General features: G+C 41.0%; 1 protein-coding gene across 1 annotated transcript in view; it reads right to left on the bottom strand.

Moving 5' to 3' along the window:
• The window catches only part of heatr5b (HEAT repeat containing 5B), a 32,114-nt gene that overhangs the window by 10,676 nt on the left and 3,665 nt on the right, over positions 1–17,773 (bottom strand). Inside the window, exons 3-21 of the mRNA XM_016555860.1 lie at positions 16,980–17,191; positions 16,124–16,157; positions 15,343–15,514; positions 14,572–14,726; positions 14,148–14,397; positions 10,370–10,525; positions 9,665–9,915; positions 8,431–8,542; positions 8,261–8,343; positions 7,726–7,901; positions 6,924–7,029; positions 6,635–6,825; positions 4,673–4,832; positions 4,396–4,585; positions 2,673–2,842; positions 2,385–2,532; positions 2,074–2,253; positions 645–905; positions 283–464 (exon numbers count right to left, since the gene is read on the bottom strand). Coding sequence (XP_016411346.1) covers positions 283–464; positions 645–905; positions 2,074–2,253; positions 2,385–2,532; positions 2,673–2,842; positions 4,396–4,585; positions 4,673–4,832; positions 6,635–6,825; positions 6,924–7,029; positions 7,726–7,901; positions 8,261–8,343; positions 8,431–8,542; positions 9,665–9,915; positions 10,370–10,525; positions 14,148–14,397; positions 14,572–14,726; positions 15,343–15,514; positions 16,124–16,157; positions 16,980–17,191 — 3,189 coding nt within the window. The remainder of the gene's footprint in view (positions 1–282; positions 465–644; positions 906–2,073; positions 2,254–2,384; positions 2,533–2,672; positions 2,843–4,395; positions 4,586–4,672; positions 4,833–6,634; positions 6,826–6,923; positions 7,030–7,725; positions 7,902–8,260; positions 8,344–8,430; positions 8,543–9,664; positions 9,916–10,369; positions 10,526–14,147; positions 14,398–14,571; positions 14,727–15,342; positions 15,515–16,123; positions 16,158–16,979; positions 17,192–17,773) is intronic.

Below are 17,773 nucleotides of genomic sequence, written 5' to 3'. Positions count from 1 at the left end.
TTAGTCTTTGCAACTTCAGGGATCTTATCTATGCACAATCAGCTTGTAACACTCCAAAGAGAAAGGAAAACTTGAAATCGCATCATATGACCCCTTTAATAAAAAAAACATTACATATTGTGCCTTTAAGTGTCAATTTTCCGAAACAATGTATTGTTGGCTATTGCTACAAATATACCCCAGCGACTTAAACCTGGTTTTGTGCTCCAGGGTCACATATGATTGAATGGAATCAATAAATTAGTGGCATTCACAACACTAGGCACACACTGAGAAACTGACATTAGCCTGGTACTGCTCCAGTATCACATGACCAGGGAACTCTGGCTCCGGCACAGCGGCGAACTTCTTAATGATGTCCTCGAGCGCCTGCAGACCAGCCATGCGCAGCTGGTTACTGTGGTCTGTGGCAGCCATGAAGGCCATGCGGATCAGATCGCACAAGTGCAGCACCAGGAAGTCACCTGCAGAAGACACCACAAATGTATTCATGCCCTAAATCACTTCGACTCAAGTCATACTTTATACTTTACTCATACTTTTAAATGTGCCTTGCAAAGTTCAACCAACAACGAAAATTCCTAAAACTAAAATGAATGCCATCCCTCCACAACTACTGTGCACGAAGAGTCACAGAGGTGTACCTTCAGGGTTTTTAGCCTTGGTGACACGCGCAGCAGCCAGGTCAAAGTGGGCCTTGTCTGCATTCTCACACAGATGAATGATACGGCACAGACAGTCGGCAGCAAACACTCGTGTAACCCAGCGAGGCGCCACGGACGGCTTGCTCTTGTCATCCTGACCCAGAGAAGTGAACATGATGTCATCATCCATCTCATCCTTCTTCTCAGAGTCCTCCTCCTCGTCCTTCCTTCTGCCAACAGACGCAACCGTCCCACCGACCTCTGCGGCAGAAGCAAACATGGAACAAGGTGGAATGAGAAAATCCAGCAGATTACAGTAAAATGGGCAGAGTTTCTAACACCCAAATGATCAGTACCTACATTCAGGGTGTGTCTGACATCAGCTTAAAGCGCATCAGTATCAACACAGCCCTCCGGCAGCAAATAAAAGGTTTTGTCCTGGCCCATGGCTGCGATTCAAATGCATGGCATTCTTTCAAAAGTATCACAAACTAACAAAAATACAGCCTGAGCCAACACAAGTCCTGTTGGTATGTACATACTATGCACTTACTATATTACAATAACTGGGTAATGACTAGGTACTAACCTTGAACCTAACCTTAACCTATGTTCCAAGTTTATGCAGTTATCTTATATTACGCAGTCTTTTCTTGTGTAAGTACTAGGGGTGTGCAATATTGACAAAAAAAATCTGGATATTTATTTTGTTTAGTGCTGATTTATGCCTGTCTAACTCCCAAATATTTTCATATTCTGTGTGTCAGTGACAGAAATGAACTTTTTCCACTACAAGGCAATTTTACATTTATAAGGCCATTTTCTATAACCTTGATGAATGCATCACCTTTTATGTCAGATTCTTACATTTAATCAATAAATGTATCAAATGTATTGTTTTTGCAAAGCGAGCGACATGCTCAATGTCAGCTCGCACATTGTTAAAACAATAATTAAAATATTATTGTCATATCGCTCACCCATAGTAAACAGACTCTACGTGCACATGCTGTGCAATAAAGTGCAACCATGATAATGATCATTATTATTAATGATGTTCTGTGTGTACATGAGTCACATGGCTCAGATTGTTCTTTAAGTGGTTTGTTATAGGATGCTTGGATGATAGGCATGTCAAAATGACACAAGAAAAGTTCAGAACATTGACTGTTACTACAGTGAAAAAGTGGGCTTGATTTAGTGAAAACCAGTCAAAAGAATTAGTTTAAGTAGTCCAAAAGGAATCTGGATAAATGCATGAGGATGCTTTATTCAGTCCTTATGGCCGCAGTTTCAGACAATTTCTTGCTATCCTACTCTGTAAACTCATTAGAAAAATGCAATATTTACAGTCAAAACCTGGTTTATTTCATTCTAGTCAAATAGCACTATGACCTATGAAGCACTATGGCCAGTGAACGGCTGTTACCTGTAGTAGCTGCCAGAACATCTTTACAGAGCTTGAGCCAGTGAGGAAGTTTCTCCACAGCCAGAGACGAGAGCATGTGACCTAACGTGTCATGAATGTCCGAGCACAACTTCCTGTCCGTCTCCCGGTCCAGCATTCCAAACAGAACACCTTCCAAACCCGTCTCTGTGATGTTCAGATCTGCAAAATGATAAATGGCCAAATAGAACCAAATAAATCAGTCTGGTTCTTCCTATCACACGGTTTCAGGAGGCTAGGATTGGAAGGCAAACGGTGTGCGTGCCATAAACATTACGAGGCACGTTACGCACTGATGCTGGTGCTGTCTTTGCCGTCTCCAGCCTTCCTGGCGAGACTCATGGCGTATTCACAGACCTCTGCAGCCTCGCGCTGAGCCAGCTGCCGGAGACACGCCACTGCGGCCCGCCGTAACAGCAGGTGAGAGCTGCACAGATGCACCTGTGCACAGGCAAACACACATCACCTACTGCCAGACTCACCTGTGGGAAATCTGCTTGAACTATTTAACTGCATGTGCTCTCCATATATTCACAGTTGCCTATTTATGATTATACGGGGGTGAGCCGAGAAAGCCTTACACAGAGGCTGGGCACCAGGCTGGACAGGTTGACGTGTCGCGGTGCGAACATGTGCAGCTGCTGCAGGCAGGAGATTGCCGCTGCCTGGACCAGAGAGTCCGAGTGATCCTGCATGATGGCGCAGCCCACCAGACACGACGAGCGAATCGTAGAGATGCTGACGCTGTTCCCTAGGATAAACAAACCAGGAGAAATAATACAAATACACAACTGAACATTTTCTGTTCACCTACACAGAGACAACTGACAGGGCTGGGGATGCATGAGTGATAATGTTCCCAAACACTTTGTAATTATCTTTAAGTAGCTTTAAACACTTCCTCTGGTTAAGGAAAACCTCACTAACTTCCCAGAGTGCCTTGCCAGTTTGAATCATTCAATTGCAATAAGACTGTCAAATGCTGTCTAACAGACCGTTTCTGTGCAGTTTGCGTTTACTTTAATTACCTACTATTGTCTTGAATAATCAGTTGAGAAATTTTTACTTATATTGGTTAGGCTAGTATTTGTTTTTTGTATTTAAATTGGTGTTGAGAGTTGTGAAATTCCACTGGAATCTAAAATGTTGGCATTGTAACAACCTTATTTCCAGCAAAAATAACTATATTGTGACATATTACTCATATGTGACCCTGGATCGCAAAACCAGCCTTAAGTGTCAATTTTTTCGAAATTGAGATTTATGCATCATCTGAAAGCTGAATAAATGAGCTTTCCATTGATGTATGGTTTGTTAGGATAGGACAATATTTAGCCGAGATACAACTATTTGAAAATCTGGAATCTGAGGGTGCAAAAAAATCTTTAATTAAGTTTTGATATATTTACGGTAGGAAATTTACAAAATATCTTCATGGAACATGATCTTTACTTAATATCCTAATGATTTTTGGCATAAAAGAAAAATGGATAATTTTGACCCATACAATGTATTTTTGGCTATTGCTACAAATATCCCCCAGCGACTTAAGACTGGTTTTGTGCTCCAGGGTCACATATGTTGATACAGAATTTTGGTATCGCCCACTCCTATTAAAAGCAATCAAATAGAGGTCTGCACAAATGGTTAGCTTAATTACACAACTGACATGTGCATCATTTTTGACTTTTTGCTTTCCAGTTTTTACACAAATCCTCACACTCTCAACTTGTTTCAGAACGCATATTTACATGCAGATATCATCATATCATCTGAAAAACTATTCTAAACAATTGTTAGGCTTTATGGTTGGGATGGGGGGAAAAAATTAAGAAAACCAATTCAAAATGATGCACAGGTTGCAAACTAACTTCTTTTGATAACTGATTCACCCAGTGATTATTTCTTTGATTAATCAATTCATCACATTAGGCCTAATATTATTCCATATTTTACTAACAAAGCACGTTTTTCCTAACTGTCCCGATGTTTTTCTTTACGTAATGTGCAGATAATGTACATTATGCATAATATACAGTGTTCACTACAGGATTTTGTGAATGCATCAATCTGGTGCACTGACAAAACACAAGCTGATCGAGTGGCCAAAGTGTGCGCTTTGCTGTGAAACACGCAGCGCAACAACTAGAGGTTTATTTAATGAAATCAAAGCCTTTTGTGATTTGATAAGCGCACATCTCACAATTTCCATTTTAGTTTGATAGATAATTGACAGATGCTTTACCAAAACAATGGCACAATCACAAATGCTATAATTGTATTTTGTTGGTAACGGTCTGGTACCCTGTAGTTCTGGGCCCACGGTGGTGATGAGCGCTCCGAGACAGCGGCCCAGACACTGATGCACCTCTGTGTGTGAGGGGGGGACCGTCAGGAGCAGCGTCAGCACCAGAGACAGCGTGGGCTCCACATAACCACGGTACATGGGCCCGCTGGAGTCCACGATGAGAGCCAGAGAGTGCAGCGCCCACGTCTGAAACAACCAGACAGACTCATGACACATCTGATTTCACCAGCGGCAGAGCTCTCTTCAAACACCTGCTGCCGGCTCAGAGCTCACCTGGACCTCGTGACACGTGGCGTCTTGAGCCAGGGCCAGCAGGATGCTAACACTGGTCTTGAGGTGCTGGCCCGACCCAATGCCGCCCACATAACGGTGCAGGCAGCCTAAAGCCAGAGAGTGACCCGTCCTGGACACCACGTCACGCGCCGACTTCAGCCTGGACAGAAGACGGAAGACAGAAAAACTCAAACACTAAGACAAACGTGAGGAAACAGCCAGAGGTCCCACAACATCCATGCCACGCTTCTGTCCTGCAGAAGCGACAAAACCAGTTGTAACGGCTGGACAAATCAGTCACAATATTATTTGTTATATTTATCAAATAATCCAACAGACCCCTCACCTAACAACCGGACTGGGTGCCGTGATGTCTGTGAACGACCCCCCAGGCCACTGGTTACCATGGCAGCGACCTCACTGTATAAATTAAATATAGATTCAGTGTTTCCCACAGACTTACACTCTATGTGTGGCGGCACTTCCCCCGGGGAAACATAGGCTATATATGAAACAGCAGACAGGCCGACTGATTGAAAACGCAAATTACTTCTCTGCCAGCAGGAGGCGCTTTAGGAGCGGCAGAAATGGCGGTTTCCCCGGTAACGGCTGTAATCAAAGCAGCGCTCCGCTCATAAACGCTACTTTATCGGGCATTATTGGAAAGATTAAATGAAAATGACATCGACACTTTTCTAAAGACATTCAGTCAGTTCCTTTCAAAGATTCATTCATATAAAAAACCCAGCGCCTGCTGTGCTCATGTTTATTCAACGAAGTCAAAGCCTTTTGGAAAATCTATTTGTGGCGGTCAGTTTTGATATTGTGGCGGGCCACCACAAATAAATCAATGTACGGGAAACACTGAATACTGCCCACAGGAAAAGACGTCTTTCATTATTTCATAGCAAAACCTTTCTATGAATGAACATGCATATCCCCAGGTTATTGTTTGTATTATTACCGTTCTTGTATTGTCTACTGTTTTATGCATGCTTTATGGTAGAATCACTAGTTAATATAACCTCACCTGTAGCATGTTTGGTATCTCCGAAATCGTATTTTGATCTAAATGAGAGTGTATATTATATGTTGATACTTATACAACATATTAGTGTTCTAAGAATCTTTAATAGTTTTTGCATCAGCACCCAATCCATATGCAACTGACCATGTTCGAAGACAAAGAGTCATAAACTTTCCCTCCGAAAGTGAGAGTCACTATTGGCTCACCGACCCCCTGGAGGTGTGACCTCCACAGAAGTTAAAAGGCCTCGCATCCGTGACCCGCCTCTTCTTCTGCACTGCTCTTACTCTTTGCCTCTCAGACATTCAGTCCGACAGCGACACCATGGGACCTCCCCCGTGCCGGCAGGTGATTGTGTGTGTGTTTGTTTAGACTAGTTATGTGTTAGTGTTTAGTTAATAAAACTTCTGTGCACAAATTACACGAGTTTCTGATTCTGTCACCGCTTGCAGATCAATGTCACTTAAACGATTCCTGATTTTGTTAAATACTCTAATGCATTAATACTGTGAGAAAGTTATTTTCTGTGGCCACGATAACAACCTTTCTTAGAGTTGATATGAAATTACACTGAATGTTCGCCGGACGAACAGATTAGTTGATTGCAATATTAATTCTGCTACAGTTACTACTGGCAGCTGAGGTAAATAATTGCAATTAATTTTAATTATTTATATACATTTCCCTTTTGATCAAATTCGCTACACAGTCAACTGGAAGGGTTAGGAACGGAGACCCAGGCCTTATTCAGAGCCGGTTATTTTCTTGGTTCAGTTCAATTAAAGGTTTTTGAATGTTTGCATTCTGCTTCTAGCCAATCTACTGTACAACACAAGAAATGCTGTTAAATGTGATGATTTGAATGTGATGGGAAAGACACGTTCTAGCATTCAGCTTGAGTGCAGAGCCGTCACACTGCCATCGCCGCTGCATACTTGTCAAAGCTGTGCTGTGCCATCCTGGCGATGAAAGAAGCTTCTCCCACGACTTGAGCCATCCTGCCCAGAGCCTCTCCAGCAGCGCAGCGCAGGATGGGGTTGGGGTTGTCCAGCGCGCCCATCACCAGCGCTAGAGCTGATTTACGCACCTCCTCCGGGCCGAGACTGCTCTTGTTCTCAGCCAGACCCTGTACACACACAGAAGCCAATGAACAATCAACATTATCAATATTCTGTTATAGGTTGATGAACTGCACAAGTAGATACTCCAGTCGGGATAGGACACCTTGAGAGCGCTCAGCACCGCAGTGAATATGTTCAACTGCACGGCCTGCTGACGGACGCCTTTAGCTTGTTTAATGCATTCAGCAAAGTGATCCAGCATTTGCAACCTGGAACAGACAAACAAGACATGAAACAATTCACAGATAATGCTCTGAAACGAGATGAATGGCTAATGCTATGAACCCATCTGACATGGTAAGTTTATCTTCACTGAGGCAACAAGCACATCCACTAGTTGGTAAGATTTCTGAATGTTGTTGAAAGAAGTCTCTTCTGCTCACCGAGGCTGCATTTATTTGATTAAAAAAAACAAAACGTAAAAACAGTAATATTGTCAAATATTTTTTCAATTTAAAATTAGTGTTTTCTATGTGAATATAAAGTTTATTGCTGTGATCAAAGCTGAATTTTCAGCATCATTACTCACATGATCTTCAGAAATCATTCTAATATGCCGATTTGCTGCTCAAGAAACATTTCTGATTATTATCAGTGTTGAAAACAGTTGTGCTGCACAATATTTTAGTGGAAACCATGATACATTTAGTTTTCTCACTTAAGTTCAATAGAACAGCATTTATTTGGAACAGAAATCTGTTGTAACATTATAAATGTCTTTCCTGACATTTCCTGAGATCAGTTCAGTGAATCCTTGCTAAATAAAAGTATCTTTTATATGGTAGTGTATTAGATTTATGTACAGATGGACTTTGGACTGCTAAAATCTCACTATCGTCTGTGACCCCAAACAGCATCAAATACAGAAAGCCGAGAAAGGCCAACACAATGCTGACTGAAAGCACCTGTGTTTGAAAGAGACGTGAGGAAAGACGACTCCGAAAAGAGCGACCGAGGCGTCGATCACAGACACCCCCAGGGGCAGCGGTCCGGGCACGGCCTCCACTGCAGGTACGCGCAGGTAAATGGAGGACGGGTCGTGTTCGAGAGCGCCGCTGCCTGACGCGCTGTTGGGCTGCAGCTGCGGCACACAAACACATCACTATAAGGGATGCACAATATTATCAGAACGTTATCGGTAAAGGTCTATTATTTATTTAGGGGGCGCTGTTGACCTACTTGTAATAAAATGAAAGTAAAATACACAAATAACATTAAGATACTTGTGTCCGTTTTGATTTAAAGGTCAGAAGCTATAGCTTACATGAATAAAAATCACAAACAAGACACTTGTAAATTAAATAATTTAGGTTTCAATTGCATCTAAAAAAAACAAAAAAAACAGCAGAGATTGATTTTATTATTGTTATTTTCAAAGCTTTCAACATACTCTCATAAAAAAAAAAAAAGAACTCAAAACTAACCAAAGTTAAAATCGGCCTCCAGCTCCTTCTGAGAGCGAGGAAACACGTTACGCCACAGCAGCAGCATCTTCGGCAGGTGGTAGCGCACTAAAGACGGTCCTGAGAGGACGAAACATCAGAGGGGCTCGTTTCACTGCCGTGTTTCTGGCCCGAGTCTGTGAGAGGTCACGTGCTTGATGCACTCACCTAAGGTCATGAGGGCTCCTAGCAGCAGCCAGCCCGCTTGAGTGCGCTGGAGAGACAGCCGGCTGTTCTGGGCTGCAGAGCGCAGCAGATCTTCAGCTATACTCACCACCATCTGAAAGACATCCAAGCTGTAGCTCTTCAGGAATCTGCAATAGTGGCTTGAATTTCTGCAGTGCTTTCATTTTTTAAAAAGCATTTTCAGCTTTTTTGTGACACTTACGATAAAACAAGTTTCTACTACTGCAACTTTAAAGGAAAGTTCCATGCCGTCTTGTCATTATTTTGACTTGTCCATCATTGTAAATATGAATGTAAGTCACACTAACAGTAATGCATTTGCTATAGAGGTATAGGATGATTCCTTTCAGACTTCTGTGTGTAAAAGACCTTTGTTATAATTATAAACCTCTTCATATTTGAGAGATGTGGTTTAAACTTGCGTTCATCTGGGCTGGCCTAATTTGCTGGATATTTAAGTTAAGAAAGCTGAATTTTGGAATTGTGTGATTTGCAGGGCTGCATGATATAAAAAAAAAAAAAACTGACATTGAGACTTGAGTAGCTATATTTGGAAAGAATGAATCATTCTTTTTTTGTTGGGGATGCATCTGCATAGCACATAAGTAAAGAAAGGACATTTTCCTTTAGGGGCTGAACAATTTAGCAAACACTTGAAAAATATGAGTTTCCCAAACTTGGCTATACTCACCACAAGAACCAACTCAAATCTCTTTCAGTATCCATAAAGTGAGTAAAAAAAACAAAAACAAAAACAAAACAAAAAACTTTATTATCATTAAATAAAAATATTCTAACAATACTATAATACTTTAAAATAAATAAGAGTATTTAATTAATATTACAATACTAGTATCTACATCTTAATTTCTTCATTTTCAAATGTTAAACCATCAAGCTTTGTTTTGCTTGTTTACCAGCAAACACATGCACTGCATGTTTAGAGTGAAGCGCGGCACTGTGTTCATTTACACACACGCAGCTCACAATACAGTATTTCTGAGATGCAAAAACAGAGGTATCACTAGTTGCATGCGTGTCGATGAACACAGGGCTGTGCTTTACTCTGAAACATGCAGCACATGTTTCATCAAATCACAACCTTTGCAATTTGATCATCACAAGCCATAATGCGATACTGATTCGGTTTCTAGTGCAGCCCTTGTTATAGTCTAGATGGCATGTTTTTACTGCATACTGCATGAGTCAGTCAGACCTTGCCCTTGGAGTGCGGGATGCCCAGAGGACACTGATGCACTCCTCCCAGCAGAGCCGCCATGGCGAAGCTGTAGCCGCTCACAGCCTCGGGCGAGTTCTTCAGGTTGTTGATGCACTCGGCGCAGCGCTCCAGGAGAGGCGTGAGCTGGTGTGGCAGAGCTACAGCGACGCAGCGCAGACACCAGGCCGCAGCCAGACGCGCAGCCATGCTCGGGTGCAGCAGCACGGATGTGACCGTCTCTAAAAAACCTGCCAACGCAAGCACAAGACGTCCAGATAGTGAGAGCTGGCCTGGTGGACTGTGCACAGGGCCAAAGGTGCAGGCATGAATGAGTTAAAGTGATAACTCATAGAAAAATTACAATTCTGTCACTATTCACCCACCCACATACTGGTACAAATCCGTAAGACTTCTGTTCATCTTTGAAACACACATGATATCTTTAATGAAGAGAGATTTGGATTAAACTTCTTGACTCATATTGATTTTCGAAGTCTCAAACGTTTGGTGGAACTGATTTCAGTGGAGGGAAGGCAATCTCTCAGGTTCCAAGTGCTTATATATGGTTATGTGTGTTTTCTGTATAATTTTCATGGTTATATGTGGACATACATGTCTGGTTTTGAGAGACACGCAGTCCTTTGTTGGTGTTCACATCAACATCAATTAATTAACACAGCGTGGTTATGTGCAATTTCCTACCGACAGATGGCTCCTGGATCAGAGGGGACGCTGTAGCGCTCAGACTCTGGACCAAACTGCCCAGCTCTTTCAGAGCACACACCATCACATGCTGACTGGCCGACACGTCTGCGGCCCCGGCCCGGTTCTCACTGCTGGGGTCATTCACTACAGCCTCTGTGTGTGTGTGTGAGAGAGAGAGAGACGACACACGGTCACGAGGGTCTGACACTGCTCTGAGTGAATGGGACACGTCGCATGAACACTGCCTTGAGAAAGCAGCATGCTGTTTTTAAATGGGATTTAAGCCATTATCTAAAACTCAAGAGTATGTAGACCTCGTCACAGCTATTAAAAAACTCAAACACCCGAGGCCTACATGAATCCACACTTGATCAGAGATTGACTGTGGTCTTCATTGTCCTTCAAATTGTGTTTGAACAATGTATACAAGAAGGTGAAGGTGTTTTAGCAAAAAAAAAAAAAGGAAACATTTTATGTTGAACCTGAATCTAGATCAGTGGTTCCCAAAGTGGGTGCCGTGACAACTGGCTATGGGTGCCGCAGAATCTTAGCTTTTTTCCCAATTTAAACATCCTAAAATAGAATAACCTTTTACAGCATATATTTTAAAAATAGGCTACATCAAAACACCAACATATGAGCATGTCCAAACGAATATAAATAAGCGAAAAAAAACACTGATATATTTCATACTTATTTACAGTTTAAATATGTATTTACTAGGGCTGGGAAAATAAATCGATGCATCGCGAATCGAGAAATGATTCAGCATCGATTCTGAGATTTTCCAAAGGCATCGCGATTCTTTCTCGAGTCGATTCTGAGCTTAGTTTTGAACAGCAGATGGCGCTGCATGCTTTAGAAACAGCCGTATTCTGCTTGTTTCCAAATCCTTACACACACTTGAACCTAAAATAATCATTCATAAAATTTGAGAAGGTTAAAGCGAATTACAAAGGTGTTCACAGTGGGCTGTGTTTACATTAATCTCGCGTCATAAAAGCATTCTGAGCTGAGGTGAAATTAACGTTACATGACTCGGCCGAACGCACAAGTGCTCTTTAGCACTCTTCTTCGTGAGCATTTGAGTGTGCGGATAAAAACTAGATTAGAGCGCCATCTACTGTTACAAACTAAGCTCAGAATCAATTCCAGAGGAATCGCGATGCATTCTGAAAATCTAAGAATCGATTCTGTATCGATTTATCGTCCCAGCCCTAGTATTTACCGCCAATTGGACTGTTCTCAGGAGAATCGCCCCGTCCGCTCTGCTCAGCTCCACCCTTTGTACTGGTGCGCGCTCAATTTTATATTTCACGCAGTGATTGACAGGACACAAAATTTGTGTTGCTGCTATAGAAGGTGTTGACGGTTTTACCGAAGTGAAGCTGCAACACCGGTTATGTCACTTGCCCACCGCGGCACCGCTCCCACCGTCGTTTAGATTTTTTTATAGTAATAAAAATCATTTAGTTCACTCAAAATTAAAACTGACCGCGGCTGCTCAATGCAGCATGCTGCATGACAGTCGCATCACAGATCAGATCTCATTTATCACGTGAGGAGAAGCTGACAAAGAGTGAAGGGAGACAGACAAGACGATGGCAGAAGAGTTTCAAAACGACATGCAAAAGCGCCTGTTTTAAAAATATTTTGGAATTTGACAAGCCTGTTGACTTCTGCCATTTATCTATACAAGGTGATATTGGTAGTTTTTTTTAAACATTCGTTTCTTATTTATTTGGTTCCACAGTGTTTGTGGATTTTAATTTATTTAAACTGTTTTTTTTTTTTACATCAATGCCGTGTCTCCAATCTTTTTTATTCGTTTTGCTAATAAACGTAGCGTTTCTTATTTATTTGGTTCCACAGTGTTTACTGATCTTCAGTTTTGTATAGGCTACCTAAACTTTGTGTAAGTTATTTGTTATTTTTAGTGCTGTCAAACGATTAATTGTGATTAATCGTATACAAAATAAAAGTTTTTGTTTGCATCATGTGTGTTCTGTGTATATTTATTATGTACATATAAATACACATACATACAGTATACATTTTGAAAATATTTGCATGTCTATGTCATATAATTTATAATATTAATAAATATATTTAATATATAAACATAACATATTTTTCTGACATATATACATGCATGTGTGTGTATTTATATATACATAATAAATATACACAGTACACACACATATATTATGCAAACAAAAACTTTTATTTTGGATGCGATTAATCGTTTGACAGCACTAGTTATTTTATATTAGGCATAGAGCATGGTGTATTTTTATTTGTTTTGTTAATAAAAGTTCTATGTTCTACGTTGTATTTTGTGACACTGAATTGCCGCTAATTTGAAAGTGAAAGTAAAATGCGCACGGCACTTTTAAGCTATTTAAAAGCAAAGGAAAGTAAGGAAAAGAGGGAAAACTCAAACGAACTAAAACCAAACAACTGCTTGACGCAGAATTGCCGCTAATTTGAAAATGAAAGTAAAATGCGCAGGGCGCTTTTAAAAGCTATTTAAAACAGAAGGAATGCGAGGAAAAGAGGGAAAACTACCCCCCTCTTTTTCCTCACCATCACAACCCTAAATTATACCCATCGATCTCAGACTGCACAATGTGCTGGCTGTTGCCATTTTTTTAAGTTATAAGGTCAGGTTTGAACAAATCAAATGAGAAACTAAAGAAATTTAATTTGAGTTGTTTATTATTATTTAAAGAAAGTATCAATCTTTAAATGTGTTTTGTTCGAATGATTCCCACATGGTTCAAATCAGTCTGTTGACACGTGTCATCTGGTTGTAAAAGACAGATGGTTCATTTGAATGGGTTGTTTCACCTCATATGTCTGTTGTGATGCATTCATAATAAATTAATGCCGCTGTTTATGCTTCATTTGTTGTTTGCTCATCTGGATTTAATTTCATATATGTATGTACACATGCACGTTTAACACATATATTATGCAAACAAAAACTTTTATTTTGGATGCGATTAATCGTTTGACAGCACTAGTTATTTTATATTAGGCATAGAGCATGGTGTATTTTTATTTGTTTTGTTAATAAAAGTTCTATGTTCTACGTTGTATTTTGTGACACTGAATTGCCGCTAATTTGAAAGTGAAAGTAAAATGCGCACGGCACTTTTAAGCTATTTAAAAGCAAAGGAAAGTAAGGAAAAGAGGGAAAACTACCCCCCTCTTTTTCCTCACCATCACAACCCTAAATTATACCCATCGATCTCAGACTGCACAGTCAATGTGCTGTTGCCATTTTTTTAAGTTATAAGGTCAGGTTTGAACAAATCAAATGAGAAACTAAAGAAATTTAATTTGAGTTGTTTATTATTATTTAAAGAAAGTATCAATCTTTAAATGTGTTTTGTTCGAATGATTCCCACATGGTTCAAATCAGTCTGTTGACACGTGTCATCTGGTTGTAAAAGACAGATGGTTCATTTGAATGGGTTGTTTCACCTCATATGTCTGTTGTGATGCATTCATAATAAATTAATGCCGCTGTTTATGCTTCATTTGTTGTTTGCTCATCTGGATTTAATTTCATATATGTATGTACACATGCACGTTTAGTTTAATTGGGTTGGGGTGCCATGGAAAAAACTAAAACACTATAAAGGGGGTGCCATGCTTTCAAAAAGTTTGGGAACCACTGATCTAGATCTTAATCGGACAATGACACCGCAGCTCACAGCTGTGATTTCAGAGACAGGGAAGAGTGTCGACTGTGTGATCTCCATCTTACCCACGGCTCTCATCTGTTTGCTGATGGCCAGGCAGATTTCCTTCGCAGCAGCTATTTGAGCTTTTTCACCGAGCAGACCGCCCAGCGACGCCCGCAAGGCGAAGGATACGCAGCGGCGTGAATACACAGCCTCCACGTGAGTCTGCGTGGCCCGCGGATGAGCCACCAGCTCCAGCAGGTGCGATAGAAACACTGCGAAGTTACGCTCCAGCCACTGCCCGCCCAGAGTGGTGACGAACACAACATACGCCTGTGTGGAGAGACACGAACGAGCCAATCATACAGTCAACATAACCTCGACTGAAACACCTTCTGTAATAACAAAACTCTGTTAGCTAACCTAGCACCGTTTGTGTGTTTTCAAACTGAATTTGAATGGCTTTGCATGCGTTTCAGAGGTCAGAGTTATTGTTTTCCGTCTCACCTGCGTGACTCCGACTCGCACCTCTCGGCTGACTGACGCTCCTTTCAGCATCTCTCCTCCGCTCTTCAGGAAGCCAGAGCCTCCTCGCAGGAAGCCTGTGGCCATCAGCTCCAGAACCTCCTCTAGAGTCGCCCGCTTCACGTTCTGACGCATGACTGACACGCAGCAAACAGAGAACCGCTCAGACACACACCTCACTGATATCAGTCACAAATGAGCGCCGCATACAGACACAAACTGGCATTTCTGTGTAGATCGCTAGAAAACACCATTAACCTTTGTCTCCAGCTAACACATTTACAGTAATTACAGTTGATTGGGAGAATCTGGCTGCGTGCTGAATAGTGCACTAGAAGTATTCATGCCTACTTTTTTTTAAAACAGTTGGTAAGAAATATGCAATGTGCATCAATAAACATTTCGATAAAGTATGCAACACAGAGTTTTGCATGTTTAGTTTAGCAAGTGGCATCCAGATATCTCATAATAATGTAATAATTTTTAATCCAGTTTTTTGCACAAAAGTATTTGCTTCCATCCACTGGATCAAATAATGAGATGGCGTGTTAAATTATGGGATACAGTTATGCGCCGCATGCTCTGGTTGTAAACTGTACAGCATGAAGTAATGCTCCACTTAACACCTTGCATACAGAAATAACCATACTGTGCAATGCAGACTGCAAGAACAGTATGATTGTGTTATTTCCTGCATATGCCATGGTGGATGAAAATACAACATTTAGACTACACATAAATCTGCGAACTGACCTGTGGCCTGTTTGGGCATGAGCGCTGTGGCCATGGCGGTTCCCAGCAGTGTGGATACAGACACACGCACACTGTACGTAGAGCCTTCAAGAGCTTTAAAGCACAGCGTGGCCACATTCTCCAGTTCAGTGGTCCAGATGAACACGGCCTCGTTCTGCAGCTCTAACAAACACTGGCCAATCACAGGAACAATCACATCATCATCACATGACCATTCATCAGGCCAGTTCACAATGAGCTCCACTCACAAGATCTGTGCATGTAGTGCATACACTACCATTCAAACGTTTAGAGTCGACGAGATTTTTATTTAATGTTTTTTTAGAAGTCTCTTATGCTCAAGGCTGCATTTAATTGATCAAAAATACAGTAAAAACAGTAAAATTGTGAAATATTATTTCATTTTAAAATAGCTGTTTTCTATGTGAATATCTGTTAAAATGTAATTTATTTCTGTGATCAAAACTGAATTTTCAGCATCATTACTCCAGTCTTTTCAAAAGAGCAGCGTTTATTTGAAATAGAAATCTTTTGTAACATTATAAATGTCTTTACTGTCACTTTTGAACAATTTAATGAATCCATGCTAAATAAAAATATTAATTTCTTTCGCAAATGAAAAAAAAAAAAATCTGCAAACTTTTCAATGATAGTGTATTTTCAGTTATTATTATCAATATTATTAGAAGGTAATCAGCAAAAAGCCACTTGAAGGTGTGTATTACAGTGATCTTTACCACACTTCACAGAATCTCTTATGCTGAGTCCTACCACCCTTCACCCTTGTATAATGCACAGTGTCTTGTGGCTTATTGCTTTTAGAAAATAAAAATGACAGCAATGTTCAACAAACAGACCTAATTAGGCTACATTTATTAACAAATAATAGGAAACTCAAATACAAAAGTGTGAGACACTTTGTTTTATGGATGGGCACTTTTTATTTAACTTCTTTTGGACTGATGCATGCAACACCCGCTGAGTGGCATTAAACAGCTTGAAAGATCAAAGACAATTTTTAATATAACTCCGACTGGATTCGTCTGAAAGAAGAAAGTCATATACACCTAGGATGGACTTGAGGGTGAGTAATTTGTGGGCCAATTAAAATTTTTGGGTGAACTAACCCTTTAAAATGGCATTTCAATACATTGTACACTCCATTAACTGTAAAAATGAGGACACATGCATGCGCGCGCACACTCACAGTTTAGTGGGCAGATACGCGGCGGTGTCGTCTTTGCTCCGGATGATGTCGTTGCACTTGTCGAGCGTCTGGAAGACGACAAAAACGCATGGATTCGCTACAGGAGGCCTTTGTTCACTCCCCGGATCCGTGTGAGACATTTTTTTTTTTATGGATGGGCGCTTTTTATTTAACTTCTTTTGGACTGATGCATGCAACACCCGCTGAGTGCCATGAAACAGCTTGAAAGATCAAAGACAATTTTTAATATAACTCCGACTGGATTCGTCTGAAAGAAGAAAGTCATATACACCTAGGATGACTTGAGGGTGAGTAATTTGTGGGCTAATTTTCATTTTTGGGTGAACTAACCCTTTAAATGCCATTCCAATACATTGTACACTCCATTAACTGTAAAAATGAGGACACATGCATGCGCGCGCACACTCACAGTTTAGTGGGCAGATACGCGGCGGTGTCGTCTTTGCTCCGGATGATGTCGTTGCACTTGTCGAGCGTCTGGAAGACGGTGAAGGTGTCTCCGATGCTGTAGAGCACAGCCAGGTTCTTGGCCAGCAGTTTCCTGGTGGGCGGCCCGGGAGAGCTGCTGATCAAACCCGTCAGCTGCTCCACCAGCTTCTTCTGCTTCTCCTTCACATCCACCTGCGGACGAGCACACGTCTCAGATGCGACGCCTCACAGGAGCACATACAGCCACAACATACGCGTCACTTTACATAACGGATAGTTTTGAATTCTGAACGTCTGGTCCGTGTCCAAAGCACACTTCTGACAGCATTATGGCAAACTGTTACATTAGCAACCTAATACATTGTATACACAATAGCGCACATTACTTTTACTCCGCCAATGAAAACACTTCCAAAAGCAAAACTGACCCGTTTTTGAACAAGTCAGTTCAATGTAGCCTGCAGAAAGAGTCACTGAAAATCCCCATCGCTCACACACACACACACACTCTCTCTCTCAGTGCATGTATGATTCAAGAACAGCAGAAGGCATTTTTACAACTGGGACAAAACCTCATCTATGTATGGAAGCCCGTTTCCGCCACTGAATAAAACATAAATAAAAGGGTTATTGTGACTTTTTATCTCTCAATTCTGACTTTTTTTCTCAGAATTGCGTGATATAAACTCGCAGTTAAAGTCCAATTTTGAGGGGGGGGGACTTATGTTCTCAGAATTGTGAGTTTATATCATGCAATTCTGAGAAAAAAAGTCA

The sequence above is a fragment of the Sinocyclocheilus rhinocerous genome, unplaced genomic scaffold, assembly GCF_001515625.1.
Source record: "Sinocyclocheilus rhinocerous isolate Xijiao unplaced genomic scaffold, SAMN03320098_v1.1 scaffold347, whole genome shotgun sequence".
NCBI classification, from domain to species: domain Eukaryota; kingdom Metazoa; phylum Chordata; class Actinopteri; order Cypriniformes; family Cyprinidae; genus Sinocyclocheilus; species Sinocyclocheilus rhinocerous.
This window is presented reverse-complemented; position numbering and strand designations above follow the sequence as displayed.